The sequence below is a fragment of the Ptychodera flava genome, chromosome 1 (assembly GCF_041260155.1).
Source record: "Ptychodera flava strain L36383 chromosome 1, AS_Pfla_20210202, whole genome shotgun sequence".
NCBI lineage: Eukaryota > Metazoa > Hemichordata > Enteropneusta > Ptychoderidae > Ptychodera > Ptychodera flava.
The window spans coordinates 42,673,532-42,688,799 of NC_091928.1; the positions used below are offsets into that span (position 1 = coordinate 42,673,532).

Sequence of the window (15,268 nt, forward strand, 5' to 3'; positions counted from 1 at the left end):
AGAATGAAAATATCCTATCTCCTAAATTGTTTTGCAGATTTTTACCAAGAACAATATGACAGAAACGAAGATCATGTAGATGATTTATGAGAATGACTCTGCTTATTTGCTTCCCTGGTTAGGGACATATCGCTTTTTTGACTCGATCAAAGTTGATAAAACTTCTGGTATTAAAAATACTAGGATATAACAATAATGACAGTCAGTAAGCATCTTGCATAAGCTAATTACTTATATACATATTGAATGAGCTTTATTAGTTGAAGTCATGTTGCAGTTTTACTTCTTGTAGTAACTCATTTATATGTATTATGACCTTTACCGATACTATTCACATAGGTGATACATCGATGAGGAAGTTGTGAAAGACGTTTAGCATTTTAATCACCCATTTGTATATAATTTAATAACCTTCACTGGCTCCATATAAAGTTCTCTCTCTTACTGTCATATTCTTTAATAAGCAGAAGTTACTTGTTTTTCTTATATTTAATGCATTTTTATTGTCAGACGATTCAAAAGGAACGAAGTGACTTGTTACCCTGAGCTTCCGATGTGGAATTACCCTAAGTGGTCTTTTTGAACTATAATGGTTAACCTAAAGGGTCTTTATGAATGAAATGCATAAAGGCAATGCAGAGGAAAAGATCACCCGGAGTTGACCTTTCTGAAAAGCAGTTTTTTGTTTTTTCCCTCCCATTCAGGACTCCGTTATTTTACTCATAAAATTGTTGGTTTGACCTTGGCCTTAAAATAAAGGGCATGTCTTCAACATTCTCACAAACACACAAACACTACAGACTAACAAAGTGTTTTTTGGATAGTTTATGGTAAATCTGGTTCACCTAAAGGTGAATCAATTTATTTAGGATTAGATTACATTGTTGCAGATATATTCAAGTCATTGGAAGCATAGATCTCTTCTCACACGATTCTGGATAGTGACATCACATTCAACTTTCCTTCATTCAGGGTTTCCTGCTGTCTCGATTACTATTGCCGCAATCAATATGTATGTAGTAATTGCCATTTATTTTCTTTAAGATGGCGAGAAACTTTCCGGCATTTATAAGCGATCCATCGTCTTTGAGCGTTGAAATTGTACCGCAGCTGTACGCCAGGTCCCCAAAGCCAGCTGCCTCTTTTTGGGTGATAGCCACCTTAGCAATACCACTGGTCTTCATTGACTGGAGGATGTCGTAAATAGCTGGAGAGGAACACAATTTTTTTTTTATGAAACAGCACAGCGGTAATGCGATGGTTGTTTGAAAAGATGTTGGTTTAGAAAGACACCACTCTTCTAATACTTAACTTGTTGAGCCAATTTTGATTATCCACTTATAAGGTGTAAACTTGTGATCTTATACCTGGTAGTACCGACAGTAGAGACGTAAAGAAAAAATACCGTCAATGACGCTGTACCTTCTCTAATGTGTGGCCAGGTCAGGTAATTGGTTGTTGGCATGGAGTTGTTGGTAAATAGTTGATGATGTAGGGGCATGAGGTGGGATATGGACCCAAAGAACCAAAAGATGATTAAATACATCAATCATCTAAGCTACAGTATAAACTGCCTAAAGATAGTTCAATGTGGAAAAAAGTTAAATAATTCAGAAATAAGAATTAACAGTCCAAAATAGTAATGACGCACTTCCTTATTGACCTGAGTGCGTGTGAAATACACAACCTGGCATCTGTAAATTAAATGTATACCAAGTGATCATTTCAAGTCACTTTTAACTGTTTTTAATGGATTTTCCAAAGAGTCCTGTGGAAATGATGAAAAACGCTTATCTGGTCTTGTGTTTGTATAACCTCATGGCTGATAATTGTCATAGTATTGAAAAAAAATTGAAAGTGAAGAAATTACTGTTTTTAATAGGCATATTTTCCTTGAAATACATGACCGTGTAAAGAATATGTGCTAAAAGTGTTTTAGAGTAAATTTCTTTTCAAAAAATAATTTAATCTGTGACCAAAGGATTTTTATTCTTTGAGTTTACAAATTCAAACATTGCAATTTGTTCAATCATCTTGTGCAGTGCAAAATTAATGGCAGAATTACAGTCTTTGTGATGTAAAATTATGGGTTGACATCACGATAACTGTTAATCTGTTTGAAGTACTAATATACTATAATTTAAAAAAGAAAAGTTCATGCAGAAACGGTAAAATATATTGTCAGCAATGTAGTGTTAATTTTGACTTTACATCAAAATATGCCTTTGCTGGATACCAAATATATAGGGCGAAATATTAAAATCAGCCATGTTCAGCAAAATCCACACAACAGCATTGAACCTTTTCTAATTTGATTTGATTTGCTTATGTTATCCTTGTATGACAGTCAGTACAATATGGAACTTGAACACAACACAGTGAATAAGTATGCTGTAAATGAAATGGTGTGGCTGCATCCACATGCAGCAATAGGAGTGCCTTTGTCTCTCACCCCTCATTTCCAACCTGTCCCATCCCTGAAAAAATAGTTTGGTCTTATATTTATAATGTTAATAATTTCTGTATTTGTTAAAATGTTCGCATCTCAAAAACTTTTGATCATAAACATTTTCATTGTTTTTTATAGCTGACCAGTCAGTTAACCTGTTTATTTTGAATATTTGCGCATTTTTCCTCAGTATTTGACATTTTCTGAATACCTTCTTATTCAGTTTGTCATTTTCTATAAGTTTAAATGCGCCATTGTGTGGTCAAGCTTTCCACAAGCATCAAATGTGGTACTTCATATAGGAGGGTCTGCCTCTAGAGGGCGGGCATCATGAACAGTGTTTGTTGGTTAATTCCTCCACGTAAACTTCTGATTGTACTGTAAACATTGAACATGGCCGACGTCCGATTTTCCTGTCTAAAACTTTCACTCATTTTCGTTCATATGACTCTGAAACTCCAGGAAACGATTGGGAAGAAAGGGTTATCTTGAAATATTGAGGTACTTGCCGATATTTTGCAAAATTAAATGAGAAAAAATGCAAGGAAAATGCGGACAGGCTTACACAATGACAGTTTTCAGACTCGGAGGCATATGATCATCTCTGCAGATTATGCAACAGGCCCAGATCACGTGAGGCCATGAGGGGATATCCACGCAACTCAGTACCAAACACTAGCGCTCACAGAGTGAGCAAACACAAAGTGAGTATCCCTAACGTCAGCTCAGTAGTCTGTAATAGATTGTAGTCAACTAAGAAACCTTGGAGAAAGGCTTAACACTGTGGCTATGCCGCTAAGTCCCTTTTGATTTTTGTCATAGCTCAAAATCGTTCTCCCACACCTCAACCTGAGCCATGAACACCCCCACCAGTTTATGATATGACCCATCACAATGGCATGACGTCAACGGATATTGACAGACGGAAGTCTTGACAGACGGAAGTCTTGACAGCAGCATACTGGTTTTCAACTCTAATACCTTCTCTGTCTATAAATAGACACGAGAAGGTAAAAACGGCACATGGCCTATTTTGGTGTTTGGCGATAGCACAATCTTTTTATGAAAATAACCTAAAAGTGCTGAACCCAGCAGTAGACTCGATATTGGGCTGATTTTTTAGGGTATGGAGTGCCAAATAACCATCATGTTGTTAATTTTTTAGGAATTACCTGGACAGAGCACAATTTCTACAAAGTATATGCCCGTTGTTATATACAGTCACTGTCAACACAGGGCATCTCTGAGTTCAAGTTTTACCCTGTGTTATATTAATGAAACGGTCTAACTAAACAAGGCCAGCGCATCGCTTTGCTGATCAGTGCTCTCGCAGTTTTTAAGAAGCATTATTTCTCTACATTTCACTTATTAAAATGCATAAGATTTCTTAAAATACATGTCAAAATATAATTCTCGGTGTCAGCTATCCTTGAGGCGGGGTAACGACTGCGAATTTTATATATCAGATATAAATATTATCACATACAAGTATTATACGCAACTCATATAGACTTATTTACCGAGAAGAACTCAACTTTAGTGCTCGTTTGTTAAGGTAGCTGTGGATCCCAATAGCTTATACATATCAAGATCAAACAAAGTTAAAACAAAGAGCACTTCAAGTTCAGGGGCGAAGGTCGGAGAAATGTTAAGAGGTCGCATGACTATCGAGGATACGCGGGTGCAGAATTAGAAATACCCAGTGATTGTCAGTTAAAAATTAAACATAATAATCTGTAAAGAGCGCTTCAATAGGATTCTTGGCCTTCAAATTGTTTAAGTTATACCATCAAGGCAAAAAGCTGCAATTATTGCAGCGACGATACAAGCAGCAGCGTTACGATGATTGGTAACCCTGGTCATATTTTGACAGTGGTTTCCAAACAAGCTGGCGTGATAGCCTGAGCAGTACTTTGGACAACCTGTGGCAAAGTTCAACTCGTTTAAGTTTACATTAATAGGCACGATCACATTCGCTAATCTTAAGAAGCCAATGCTTACCTTTGCGCCCATTCTGCACCTCCTTACCAGGAAAAAGTAGCCTGCAGTCTTCAGAGAAGTGTTCACTGTATGATTTGATATCTCCTGACTCATACAGAGCCATCATTTTGGCATACTTTTCGGTGAGAGTAGTGTTGATGTCAGCTGAATCGGCCATCTTGATTTTGCTGAATTCTAGAGTTTCAGCACTTGATGACCCTAGACCCTTCAGCCCTTGACCCTGGAGCTGTGCAGCCAATTGAAGTGACCCCGGAATGTGACGCCATTTGCTGACCTCTCCTTTCATTCAAACGAGTTCAATCGGGTTCGAACTCACAGTCACGTAGCGGAAAAGCCACAGACAAAACCACCGGGCCTGCTCCACACTCAAAAAAAGGGTGGTTCAATATAAAACCGAGCTTATATTTGTTACAATCTTTCTGACTACGACCCCCTCGCTGTAGAGTTGCTGATGCACTCACGTTCATATTATCGCTATCAAACATAGAACATAAACGTTATTGAAGCAATTAATACATTGCTAAAGTGGGCGAAAGCCAGACTCGGGGACACTTCTGTCTACCAGCAGAGTTATCAACCAAAGGTAGGAAATACAGTATATGGTCCGAACTCACAACGTATGGCACCCAGTCACCAAGCGGAGAAGCCACAGACAAAATCACTAGGCCAAATCCACACTCAAAAAATAAAAGAATCGCTCAGTAAGTCTTGACGGAAATAATAACGCAAAACTATGGGCACATAGCATTCGGCAATTTCTTTCTGAAAGCAACATTTTAGCTGACGTATTTTAGTAATGTCCAACTGGAGTTTATGTCGTACCGCTGTTTGTCTTTATGTGTCTGTGTCTGTTTGTCTATGAGTGTGATATCTCAAGGACTTCTTTGAGTCGGAATTAAATCTTATACACAGGTTCTGTTGTGGAATGGCAAGAACTGGTTGGTTTTTTGGTTGTCTTGGCTTGCATAATTATTACTAATTCACATTATAATTTGTCCGGAAAGATATTTTCAGAATGACAGTGTCCTATCTTCTGACTCTTTTCGCAGAATTTAATCGAGGAACCATATTACGGATTTCAAGGTCATGGGACTTTGGAGTTTATTAGAATGATCCTGCTCATTGTCCTCCCTTATTAGGGATGTATGACGTGGCGAACTTGATCAATGTTGACGAAACTTGTCATGTATATTTAAAATTACTATGATATTACAGTAATGAAATAATCACAATCACACCCATCCAGAATCAAATAATACTAGGTCAAGATTCTTTAATAGATGGTCAATTGTTACAAGCACAGACACAAAACAGTAATGAAGAGACAGCAAAGTAACGGTATAACAAAGTCAAATCGGTGACAGAAAGAATATGCCTCTCTGGCAAAAAGACCAAGAAGTGATGTCAGGTATTTCGAAATAGTATAAGTGCATCCATGCCCCACATGTGGCACCTGCTATATATCAATATGTAAGTCATAGGTTGTGGTCATCAACTAAAAACCAATGTCACAGATGCCATCAGCGATCATTTGTATAAGAGAGACATCATACTTATCTAACAGCTCGTGATACCTGCCAAAAAGTGTTTAAATGTAGAGACAAGCCATTCTCTGGTGTAACCTTGATTTAAAAGTTTGTAAGAGAGTTGAAACGTACATATACTCAATAATATGCATATTGAACGAGCTTTCCTAATGAAGTATAAGTCTAGGTGGAATTGACAAAAGTTGGTGAAACTTGTTATGCATAATCAAAGTAGTATGATATAAGATAAATGAATGTCATGAAGCAACTTGACATCAGCTAATTTGTTTAGTGATAGATTTTTTCTTATGATTTATATATATCAGAAAAGACAACGAAGACGATGAACTTATTATGTACATTGAAGACAGAAGGATATAAAATTAGTGAATGTATAATAATATTATAACATATTTAATGACCTACACAATTAGGGACATTAGCGTGTTCGCTAAATGGAGGAAAACCCGATTTTGGAAGGTTCAGCAAATCGCTTGTCACGTGACCTTCATGCAAATAAATGAGTGCGTACCGCGCACGATCGGATTTCTCTATAGCAGGGCATTTTAGAAAATATATATTTTATTAGGGTTCAGCACATCTTCAAGCGAGAAAATAATTTACATCTGAAAGTGTCTATAAGTATATAGCTACCTAAGGTGAAGTACTACGAATTACGTCAAAATTAAGTTGTGGTGTCATTTTCTTGAAACTTTGCACAAATATTCTTGGAAGTTGTGCAAGTGCAAAAATGAAATAAAAAATGAGGGTCACCACGCTTGTTTCCATGGAAACGGACGTTAAAATGGCGTCGTTAGAAATAAATAAAAATGATATAATTCACTTAAACTAAAGAAAGCAATTATAAAACGCTTAGGAAATGAGTTAATTTTAATAAATACCAAGACTTAAGATCCATATCTATCGAATGTATAGTTTTCATGATGTTTGTGAAGAAATTTTAACATAAGAATCGATTACAAAATGACGATATCGAAATTATATCACTACATAATTTTCTAACTTTCTTCCTGTCGCTTTGAATGGTGTCATTTTGACCAAACTTGGCGAATAAACTCCTGACATAATACCATTTACTTTACACTTTTAATAAAAGGGTGTCACCACGCTACTTTTTACAATATCTCCAGGTGAATGGGTAATTTGCGCCATATAAATGGGAGAGAAATGTTAATTTTTCGCTCATATTGAATAAAAACCAGCTTCCTAGGGGGTCAAAATATGACAAGGTTATAGGTCACATGTATTTCTAAGACACTGGGTCAAAAAATTAGGTAAAAGTCTAATTTCAACAATGACAGGTGATGTTAAATATATGCGCTACAAAATAACCCATTTGCGGCAGGCTGGAGTTAAATCTGCGCAGAAACGTTCTAAAGCGTGTGCGCGTCCGAGTACGTCGCCCTTTACCTTAACTGACTTTCATCGCAGCATCCAGTGAAATTAGGTCCACAGAAGTGTCATATTCCTGCCTTGTACGTCATCTTCATGGGCTACAACATACCAGCTAGCCATAAGCATGTGTTGAAGAAATTGGAAGGGGGCTAACTCAGGAGACTCAGTGGCACAGATGCTATTCAACATTCTATGGAGCAGTTTGGTGTTTTGTTTTTATTTTTTGCTATTTCGGTGATTTTATTCTTCTGTGCGACAGTGATGTGTGCCTTGAGATACCTGTGTATATGTGTGTATCTGTGTCTGTGTGTCTGTGTGTAGACTCGAATTAAACTATGCATATTCTTGTTCAATGTGCATAATTATGTATACATTGGTACACTCCAGTTCCAAAAGACGGTGTAGTATCTCGTACACTGTGAACATTATTTTTGACAGTACATAAAACAAAGCAAAAAACTACACAAGTTTGTAGACGTTGTTATATTTTGTATGCCGACTAATTTCACTGTGATTGCACAATCAGTGTGGTAAAATTTATTAGTGATGTGCAAACAAATATCAGATTGTGGTTTATGGTAACATTTATGGTAACATATAAGTGAGAGCATATAGTCTGTGAAAGTGCATGCTGGTAATTTTCGAAATTAGCTTTTTACATCTTGTTTATTGTATACATAACTCAGTTCCTCAAAACCAATGAAACCCAAAGATGCCAATCATGAACTGTGTCACCATTTCACCCCAGTGCACAGACAGCATGTAGAGTTCAATGCTCTGTTAAGTGCGCTGAATGTGACAAGCCCAGAGCTATGGTGCTAAAAACTCAATACAGCATGAGCTCGAACAACTAGATGCTGCGTTAGATTATGTTGACTTCACCTGTGGTTCAACAATGGACAGTTTCATTCCTGAGGGACAGGAAACCCACGTGTTTGTTAGAATCTTTGCAAGAGCTGATCTGCAGTGCACCCAGTCGGCGGCCTATTGACATTCCATACTTTCCTCCTGCCTTTTTCCCAGCTATATGATGTCACTGTTCTAGGCACAATATCATGTGTGGTAAACGAGTGGAAGAAATCTATCCAGCATATCCTAAAATGTAAAAACTGTTGCATCAATTTGTCAAACCAGCATTGCTACGAATTAATAACAGAAAAAATCGTGTCATCGCATCATTTATGGTGAATGTCAAGGACAAGAAATCTCCCTTTTTTACAAATGTCTTAACTCTCAATGTTTTTACAAGTCTTAAATTCATGTATAAAGTGCATAAGACAATGCTGAGGACAAGATTATCTGGAGTTGACCTTTCAGAAAAACAGTTTTTGTTCTTTTCTTCCCTGTCATGACCCATTATGTTACTCATGAAGGTCGAGCAATTGTTGGTTTGATCTCGGCCTTCAAATAAAAGACATGTTTTAAAAATGCTCACAGACACACAAACATATACAGAGTAACAATTTAAAATGCCCTTTTTCGATACTTAAATCTGGTTCACTTAAAGGTGAATCAAGTTCACCGATTGTAACGATTCCCTACAGACGTAACTTGCACGGATGTGACCAGAGGTTTATATTGACTCCCGCTCCATGCTGATTACTATAGGTCAACGTTCAACATCTGAAATCTTTGTGAGGGGATCGGGAAGGCGTATGACTGGGAGAGGATGAGGAAGGTGTTACCCGTTCTAACAGGCTGGATGGATGACGCGAGTTAGGAAGAGCCGTCGTAGAACGGATATTCCTATCTGCCTGTTCTAGATGTAGACATTATAATGTGCGATCATGGGGGCCACTGTTCTCTCTCAAGTTTTCAGAACAGATGATGGGTCTGCACAAAACGGTATTTTGTGTGAAATGTCATGCATGTTTGCTTAAAGAAAGTTTCGAAGCCATTGTACCGGCAACATTTTAAATATGTTTTTTTATTGTTATACTACATTCTACACATAAAGTCTTTCACTTAGTAACCGAAAACGGTAAAAGGATGCCCAGACTTCCATAGAGAGCATTCAACAAAATGAAGCACGAGCCAAGAAACAAAATGTCCTCTTTCCCCTTTTGGCCATGGTCTTTCGTTTTAATGCAAATCAGTATGTACGTGCAAATAAATCCATCATTTTACAGTGTTTCCGTTAACGCAAAATCTTGCGTATTTTACGCCAAATTATTCTGAAATACAAAAAAATCACGAATGCGAAAACTAGTACGCATTGTGAAATGACGCCCCCAAAACACCGCCGTACTTGGACCGTACTACATGGCCTAAACGTGCGCTCAATGCAGGACAAATGTAAAACATATGCACCTGCTTGCAAGCGACATTTATCATGATATTGCAACATTTTAGACTTAAGACCGCACATGTTCATGCAACATTGTATTTTATCATCTCAAAGCGTCTTGTCGATAAGTTCTGCAAAGAAAATGACTCTACAGATGCAAAAAATTAAGAATCTATCGAGTTTTACGTTGTTGGTAGCACAATACAGTTGATGGTCATTACGTTGCATGTTATTTGGATAGTGTTTACGGGTTTGGATTCTGTCGGGTGGCATTCTTGAGGTCCCGCTTGACTTTGACCATCATCTGCTTTTTGTTGCCCCTTTGAATACACTAAATCCGTAGTCAGAAAGTATTTTCTTTGATCATTACGTCATAAGGCTGCACATTGAACGTTTATGAGTCTGACATTACGGCATGAAAAACTGCCTATGCTATATGGTAGATGTGGGTCAGCTCAGTGACGTTTATATTGGACCCCCCCCCCTTCCCGGCTATCGTTTTTAGTCGATCGAACATGCGCATTAAAGAAAAATCCACACCCCAAAGTTCTACAGAAAAGACCGTCCAACTAACTTCAAATACCGATTCCTAGGTATTTCATAGTAACATACGCATTTTTGGATACATTTTACACAAACAAAAACCCACTTACGTACAATCGTACACAAGCTTTGAAACCGTAATGGAAACGCATCGTTTACATCATATATAAAGTAGATTATCTAGGATTAGATTACATTCTTGCAGGCATAGCTAATTGATCGAAAGCATGGATTTCTTCTCACATGGTGATCACATTTAACTCTCTTCATTCAGGCTTTCTTGCCATCTCCGTTACTGTTGCCACAATCAATGTATAAGTAGTAGTTGCCATTTATTTTCTTCAAGATGGCGAGAAATTTTTCGGTATCGATAAGTGATCCATCATCTTTGAAGTGGGTAACTATACCGCAGCTGTACGCCAGGTCTCCAAAACCAACTGCCTCTTCTTGCGTGATAGCAATCTTAGCAATACCACTGGTTACCATCGACCTGAGGATATCCTCAAGAACTGGAAAGAAACCGAGACATGAAACAGCACAGTCTGATTTGAAAAATTGCTATTTTAACCAATGCCCTCGGGCAGTTTGGATAAGAAGGTTGTAAGCATTATTTCTCTATATTTCACTAATTAAAATGCGTATAAGGTTTTATACAATACATGTCAACATAACTTAATGGATAATTCTTAGTGTTCAGCTGTCCCTAAGGCGGAGTAACGGCCGCACATTCATAGTATATCACCAGCATTATACACAACTCTACAGACTAATTTACCGAGAGACTCAAATTTAATGATCGTTTTCAGGGCCCGAAAAATATAAATTTTATCCTCTTGCCTCAGGACAAGTAGCAACGTTTTTCTACTTGTCCGCAGCAGAAACTCACTTGCCCTGAAAATTATCTAAAACTAAATAATTCTGCTCTTATCCTGATGCAGGACCTCTCCTACGATGGTTTGTGACAAATTGGTGGTATTTACAGTTTTTAATTGTAAAAAGTACATTACCATACTGGAAAGAGCTAGGTGGTTTTGAGCATATAAGAAATTGTTATGCTCAACTACAATGAAGATAGGGGGTCTTGACCATATAAGAAACTCAGCATGGTGACCTTCTCAAGCTCGCTGTGGACTATTAAAGAGTTGCATGGGACTCGTTTTGGAGAAATTTACGGCAAGATAGTACTTTGAAAGACAGGGATATATAATGCTTCAACAACATTTTTGATTTATTGATATTTTTAGGTAAAGTCTTGAGCTTCTAGCACACAGAGATTTCCATAATACATTATGATTTGTATCAACGTTGATTCCTCTGCGAAATCTACTATATCTCCCATATGTAGACAAATTCCTGGACTAGTCGTAAATATTCTAAAAATGTACTTTTAAGGACACCTTTCCTCTCAATTCCCATTTTAAAGGATTAAGAAAATAGTGCTTGATTGTGTCCTCAGCCATACAGAATAAAGTGATGGAAAGTAGGGAGACTAGTTGCACCTGTTTTATGAAACAAAGAGATATTGATTTTTTTCCAAATAGAAAGGACAAAAGAAATTTACATGCTAACTTTTTTCAGAGAATGATCCTTCAATCGATCATAACTTGCTTCCCAAAACTGTGACATTTGTAGTACCTGCAGAATGTGACTTTTATGGTTATTTAACGGTTTCTTTGAAATTTATACTACAATATTTCAACGTACTTTTAATAAATATAATTAATCAATTATCGTGAGACTTCACATAATTGATTTTATACAGAACTGAAAAAGTTATCGGAAAACTAACATCGTTGGTACAAATCAAACAGCATTGTGGGTAATTCATTGCACTGTGTTGCACACCAAATACAAGTGCAGTCAATTCCATTTGATGCTCTGGGCAGTATGGCTCGAAATTTGACTCTCCGTACTACAGGTTTCATTTTCAAGTTGGTTGTCAATACCGTTTGCTGCACTGTTTTCACTGTCCATATTGTTTGATGAAAAGTTATTTGTTCTTTTAAAATGATCGAGGCTTCCGCTTCAAATATCCTTGTCTGGTTATTACATATCATCAATGAGTGGAGAAGTATGTGACCCGGCATTTGATTTTTGTCCCAGGGCCCAGTGTTAATGGGCAGACGTCGTCTTGTTAACACCAAGAATCGCAAACTGTAACAGAGTACCTGATTTTCTCAGTGTTTTGGTTGTAACGAAAAAAAAATAGACTAAATTTCAAATGTTTGATTGTCTCAAAATGAAGCAATAACCTGTATGAGCTACCGAGTGTGTAAATTTGTAGCTAAAAACGTAGTCTGTCTGAGGCCCCTCTGGCCCTGGTTTTAGTGAGTCCGAGTGACCCATGTCCGGTACTTTGGGGACATTGTTTCTAATTTTTGCGTCAAAAGACACAAGATCGTACTCTGGGCAAAACACTGCGTTGGGTCTGAACTTCCTCGCCGCGGGCAAGTGAGGGCTGGTTTTGTGCTACTCCGTTTGAAAAATCAGTCTGTTCCGGGTACCGTGCAAGCGTATATTGCATAAGGCAAATCCAATAGTTTATGCATATCAAGGTCAAACAAAGTTAAAAACAAAGAGCATTTCAAGTTTTGAAGCGAAGGTCGGCGAAATGTTAAGAGGTCGAAGGATTATCGAGAATAATTGTGAATGCAGAATTAGAGAAATACCAAGTGATTGTCAGTGAAAAAAAAATATCAAATTCTTGGCAAAGAGGTCTTCAATATCTTTCAATTCATTTTCATGGATTCTTGACGTTCAAATGGTCTACGATCAATGCGAAAAACTGCAATTATTGCAGCAACAAGAAAACAGCAGCCTTACCATAAATGTTAATTCATATTTTGACCGTGGTTTCCAAACAAACTGGCGGATAGCCGGAGCAGTACTTTCGACAAACTGCAGCATAGTTCAACTCGATTAAGTTTACATAAAAGTACACCATTACCTTTGCGCCCATTCTGCTCTGCCTTACCAGGTAGAAGTAGCTTGCAGTCTTCAGTGTAATGTTCACTGAATGATTTCATATCTCCAGACTCGTACAGGGTCATCATTTTGGCATACTTGTCATTCAGAACAGTGCGGATGTCACCGGAATCGGCCATCTTGACTGCTGGATTCTAAAATTTTAGTCTGGTTCCCTGACCCATTTATACCGTTTGCTGCGCTGCTAACGAAAATAGGGGGCGCTTTCGGTAATACGATCATGATCATGATTGGCCAATCGTGATCGTGATCATGCGCTCGGATACTAGTACGCCCAATAACAATTATGATTGACAATCACAGCAATCATGCCGCGGGGCGTGATTGGTGTGATTACAAGATGGCGGACAACACAGCTGTCGGTTCTGAAAGCAGAATTGGCGGTTATCATTTATGTCTGTCATGAAAGATTGGTGCACACAACTTTAATGTAGATTGAGTATCAGTTTTGCTGGATTAGTAGAGGTGGCAAACGGTTGCGACAAATTATGTAAATTAAACATTGTAATTAACTCAGTGTGTGCCGGGGTGGAGAACTTACTAATGCGAGAACCGGGGATTGAGAATTACCTCTTTAAGGTAGCTAAGATTGTGTACCTAATCGCTCAATTTTCTGTCCAATTTTCAAACTTCTCTGAGAATACGCCTTAGAGTAAGCCATGTCATTAAGATGTGTTGCAAGTTCAAGATAAATAATGGCTTCCATGTAATTCATTATTTTTAAAATTTAAAACAAATGCACGTGACTATCCCACGTCAAATCCTGGAGCTTTAGTAAACATCGTCGATACATTTGCATCGATATTTGCATAATCCCCTATGAGTGACACAACGGTGCCTAATTCACATAATGACGTGTTGGTGCTTCTCCAAACACCAGGATTACTTCGGTCTGTCAACAATAAACCTTAACATACACCCTCGACAAAAACATAATATTTGTTGAAGCCCAGTCCAATAAACCAGTATTCGTTCATCTTCAGACATTTTCTGCACCAGAGAGTACGCCATTTCACACCGTAGAGTATCTTTAGCAATATTTTTTAGTTTTCGTCATTTTCCCCAAGAAATACCATCAAACGTTGTCTAAGTATACCGTCTGCATCGAAGCCGAAGAAGAAATTTAGCAATGAGGCGTAGAGACACCTGAAAGAAAGTGGCAGACATTCATACGACAACCAACGGCCAGAATTGTCCCTGTTAATCGACGAGAGTCTCAGCAGCATCGACATCGCAGAAGAGGCTGTACAATGTTGCCACTTCTATAAACAATAGCTAAAACTGTCTGAAAGGAAATTGCTACTTGTGCCATATTTATTTTGATCTATTTTTGTATCAGTTCCTAATGAAATCTGACATACAGAACCGTTTCCGCTCCAAACTAATTGCGGCCCAAAACTACATCTTATACCAGTATGTTTCACGTCTGTTCACACCCGATGAAGTCACACATTCAAAACTATTCTCCATCCAAACTTATTACGAGCGAAACCAAAACAATTCTTCAATTTCTCTTAACATTTTACATGTGAGTCGACACCCACAAGTCCCATATTTAAAATTCTTCCTTCTCCGAATAGAATTAGGGGCGGGAAAATCCACGACTTTTTCCTGGTATATATGTCTGTCAATACCATATCCGACATTCAAAAACTATTCCCAGAATCCCAACTTGTTGATGCCGAAAACCAAACGATTATGTCGGTTTCTGATTATACTTAGCATACCTGATAAAGTCCGACATCCAACATTGTTCCCGCTCCGAATAAAAGTTGACATCTTTCAAACTCAAAAAGTTCGTGCGGTAGTATACACCGTCCTCAGTGCGTCCGAACATTATTGCAGTGAATAAAGATTACGTCCACTTCGTCACCATAGGTTTTCAGTGTCGTTTTATTTTGAAAATGGTTGCACTGACATACAATTTTGACGGTCGATTGGGACAACATTCCCCCACGACCAACAAACTGTTGTTCCCCCCGAAATTGTGTGCGAAAAAAATACGTCGAGCTCTCCTCGGGCCGGATCGGGAAACGTTGCCTGGGACACACACGTCGACTT

General features: G+C 37.9%; 2 protein-coding genes across 2 annotated transcripts; both read right to left on the bottom strand.

Annotated features, from left to right (window-relative positions):
* Positions 1-824: 824 nt before the first annotated feature.
* Positions 825-4,658, bottom strand: LOC139138088 (uncharacterized). The gene is made up of 2 exons (XM_070706314.1): positions 4,451-4,658; positions 825-1,207 (listed from the first exon to the last, which is right to left on the bottom strand). The coding sequence occupies exons 1-2, from the start codon at positions 4,605-4,607 to the stop codon at positions 969-971; spliced, it is 396 nt and encodes a 131-aa protein (XP_070562415.1). The 5' UTR covers positions 4,608-4,658; the 3' UTR covers positions 825-968.
* Positions 4,659-9,299: 4,641 nt separating this feature from the next.
* On the bottom strand, positions 9,300-13,372 carry LOC139140011 (uncharacterized). Its single transcript, XM_070709031.1, has 2 exons — positions 13,170-13,372; positions 9,300-10,731 (listed from the first exon to the last, which is right to left on the bottom strand). The coding sequence occupies exons 1-2, from the start codon at positions 13,324-13,326 to the stop codon at positions 10,493-10,495; spliced, it is 396 nt and encodes a 131-aa protein (XP_070565132.1). The 5' UTR covers positions 13,327-13,372; the 3' UTR covers positions 9,300-10,492.
* Positions 13,373-15,268: the final 1,896 nt, after the last annotated feature.

What these genes read in the sequence shown, in the direction of transcription:
- LOC139138088 (XM_070706314.1), bottom strand. Translation starts at nt 4,607, where the DNA reads ATGGCCGATTCAGCTGACATCAACACTACTCTCACCGAAAAGTATGCC. An exon ending in GGTGCAGAATGGGCGCAAAG is followed by an intron (nt 1,208 to 4,450) that starts GTAAGCATTGGC and finishes GTTCCTCTCCAG; the next exon opens with CTATTTACGACATCCTCCAG.
- LOC139140011 (XM_070709031.1), bottom strand. Translation starts at nt 13,326, where the DNA reads ATGGCCGATTCCGGTGACATCCGCACTGTTCTGAATGACAAGTATGCC. An exon ending in AGAGCAGAATGGGCGCAAAG is followed by an intron (nt 10,732 to 13,169) that starts GTAATGGTGTAC and finishes GTTTCTTTCCAG; the next exon opens with TTCTTGAGGATATCCTCAGG.